Source organism: Malurus melanocephalus, unplaced genomic scaffold, assembly GCF_030028575.1.
Source record: "Malurus melanocephalus ecotype Western Australia unplaced genomic scaffold, MMel_1.1 scaffold_2436, whole genome shotgun sequence".
NCBI lineage: Eukaryota > Metazoa > Chordata > Aves > Passeriformes > Maluridae > Malurus > Malurus melanocephalus.
Window position 1 is genome coordinate 7,017 of NW_026625668.1, and position 2,252 is coordinate 9,268.

A 2,252-nucleotide genomic window follows, 5' to 3' on the forward strand; every position below is an offset into this window, starting at 1 on the left:
GGGGGATCTTCTTGATGGCCACCGGCTGGCCTGGAGTGACCACAGAGGGACAGAGGGGACAAAGGGGTCACAGGGGTCACAAACTGGACAGAGGGGTCAGGGGTCACAAACTGGACACAGGGACACAGGGACAGAGGGGTCAGTCACTGGACAGAGGGACAGAGCGGTCAGGGGTCACCACGTCGAAGGCGTTGGGGATCTTCTTGATGGCCACCGGCTGGCCTGGAGTGACCACAGAGGGGACAATGGGGTCAGGGGTCACAAACTGGACACAGGGGTCAGGGGGATCTTCTTGATGGCCACCGGCTGGCCTGGAGTGGCCACAGAGGGGACAGTGGGGTCACAAACTGGACAGTGGGGTCACAAACCGGACAGTGGGGTCACAAACTGGACACAGGGACATTGGGGATCTTCTTGATGGCCACCGGCTGGCCTGGGGACCGGACAATGGGGTCACAAACTGGACAGTGGGGTCAGGGACATGGGGACAGGGGTCAGGGATGGCCGGACAGAGGGACAGAGGGACACAGGGGTCACAAACTGGACTCAGGGGTCAGGGGTCACCACGTCGAAGGCGTTGGGGATCTTCTTGATGGCCACCGGCTGGCCTGGGGTGACCAGAGAGGGGACACAGGGGACAGTGGGGTCACAAACTGGACAGTGGGGTCACAAACCGGACACAGGGGACAGGGACATGGGGACAGGGATCAGAGGGGTCAGGGGGATCTTCTTGATGGCCACCGGCTGGCCTGGAGTGACCACAGAGGGACAGTGGGGTCAGGGGTCACAAACTGGACACAGGGACATTGGGGATCTTCTTGATGGCCACCGGCTGGCCTGGGGACCGGACAATGGGGACACAGGGGTCACAAACTGGACACAGGGGTCACAAACTGGACAGAGGGGTCACAAACTGGACACAGGGACATTGGGGTCACAAACTGGACACAGGGACATTGGGGATCTTCTTGATGGCCACCGGCTGGCCTGGGGACCGGACAGTGGGGTCACAAACCGGACAGAGGGGTCACAAACTGGACAGTGGGGTCAGTGGGGTCACAAACTGGACAATGGGGTCACAAACCGGACACAGGGGTCACAAACTGGACAGTGGGGTCAGGGACATGGGGACAGGGATCAGGGACACGGGAATGGCTGGACACAGGGACAGAGGGGTCAGGGGTCAGTCACTGGACAGAGGGGACACAAACCGGACAGTGGGGCCAGGGGGATCTTCCTGATGGCCACCGGCTGCCCTGGAGTGGCCAGAGAGGGGTCAGGGGTCACAAAGTGGACAGTGGGGTCACAAACTGGACACAGGGGGGAGGGACATGGACAGAGGGACAGAGGGGTCACAAACTGGACACAGGGACATTGGGGATCTTCTTGATGGCCACCGGCTGGCCTGGGGACCGGACACAGGGACAGTGGGGTCACAAACTGGACACAGGGACAGAGGGGACAGGGACACAGGGGACCCTCCTGAGGTGACCGAGAGCCCCCGAGTGACCCCTCCCAGGGCGTTCAGGTGACCAAAACCCCCCAGACCTCCCCTCAGTGTCCCCAATGTCCCCTCAGTGTCCCCTCAGTGTCCCCTCAGTGTCCCCTCAGTGTCCCCAATGTCCCCATGGCTGTGTCCCCCCTGTCCCTGGCAATGTCCCCAATGTCCCCAGGGTTATCTATGGCTGTCCCCAATGTCCCCAATGTCCATGGCAGTGTCCCCATTGTCCCTGGGTCTGTCCCCAATGTCCCCATGGCTGTGTCCCCACTGTCCCCAGGGCTATCTATGGCTGTCCCCAGGATTGTCCCCATTGTCCCCACCCGTGTCCCGTCTCCGGGCCGAGCTGACCACTCCGTAGGCGCCGGTCCCGATGGTCTCGATGTCCCCTCAGTGTCCCCAGTGTCCCCATGGCTGTGTCCCCATTGTCCATGGCTCTGTCCCCAATGTCCCCAGGGCTGTCCCCTCAGTGTCCCCAATGTCCCCATGGCTGTGTCCCTGGCTGTGTCCCCAATGTCCCCATGGCTCTGTCCCCATTGTCCCCAGGGCTATCTATGGCTGTCCCCATTGTCCCCAGGCTGTCCCCAGGATTGTCCCCAATGTCCCCAATGCTGTCCCCTCAATGTCCCCTCATTGTCCCCAATGTCCCCACCGGTGTCCCGTCTCCGTGCCGAGCTGACCACTCCGTAGGCTCCGGTCCCGATGGTCTCGATGACCCCTCAGTGTCCCCAATGTCCCCATGGCTGTGTCCCCC

General features: G+C 62.1%; 1 protein-coding gene across 1 annotated transcript in view; it reads right to left on the minus strand.

Moving 5' to 3' along the window:
- Positions 1-2,252, minus strand: part of MAPK7 (mitogen-activated protein kinase 7) — a 10,957-nt gene that overhangs the window by 6,429 nt on the left and 2,276 nt on the right. Inside the window, exons 2-4 of the mRNA XM_057388749.1 lie at positions 2,151-2,191; positions 548-608; positions 153-311 (exon numbers count right to left, since the gene is read on the minus strand). Of these exons, the coding sequence (XP_057244732.1) occupies positions 153-311; positions 548-608; positions 2,151-2,191 (261 nt within the window). The remainder of the gene's footprint in view (positions 1-152; positions 312-547; positions 609-2,150; positions 2,192-2,252) is intronic.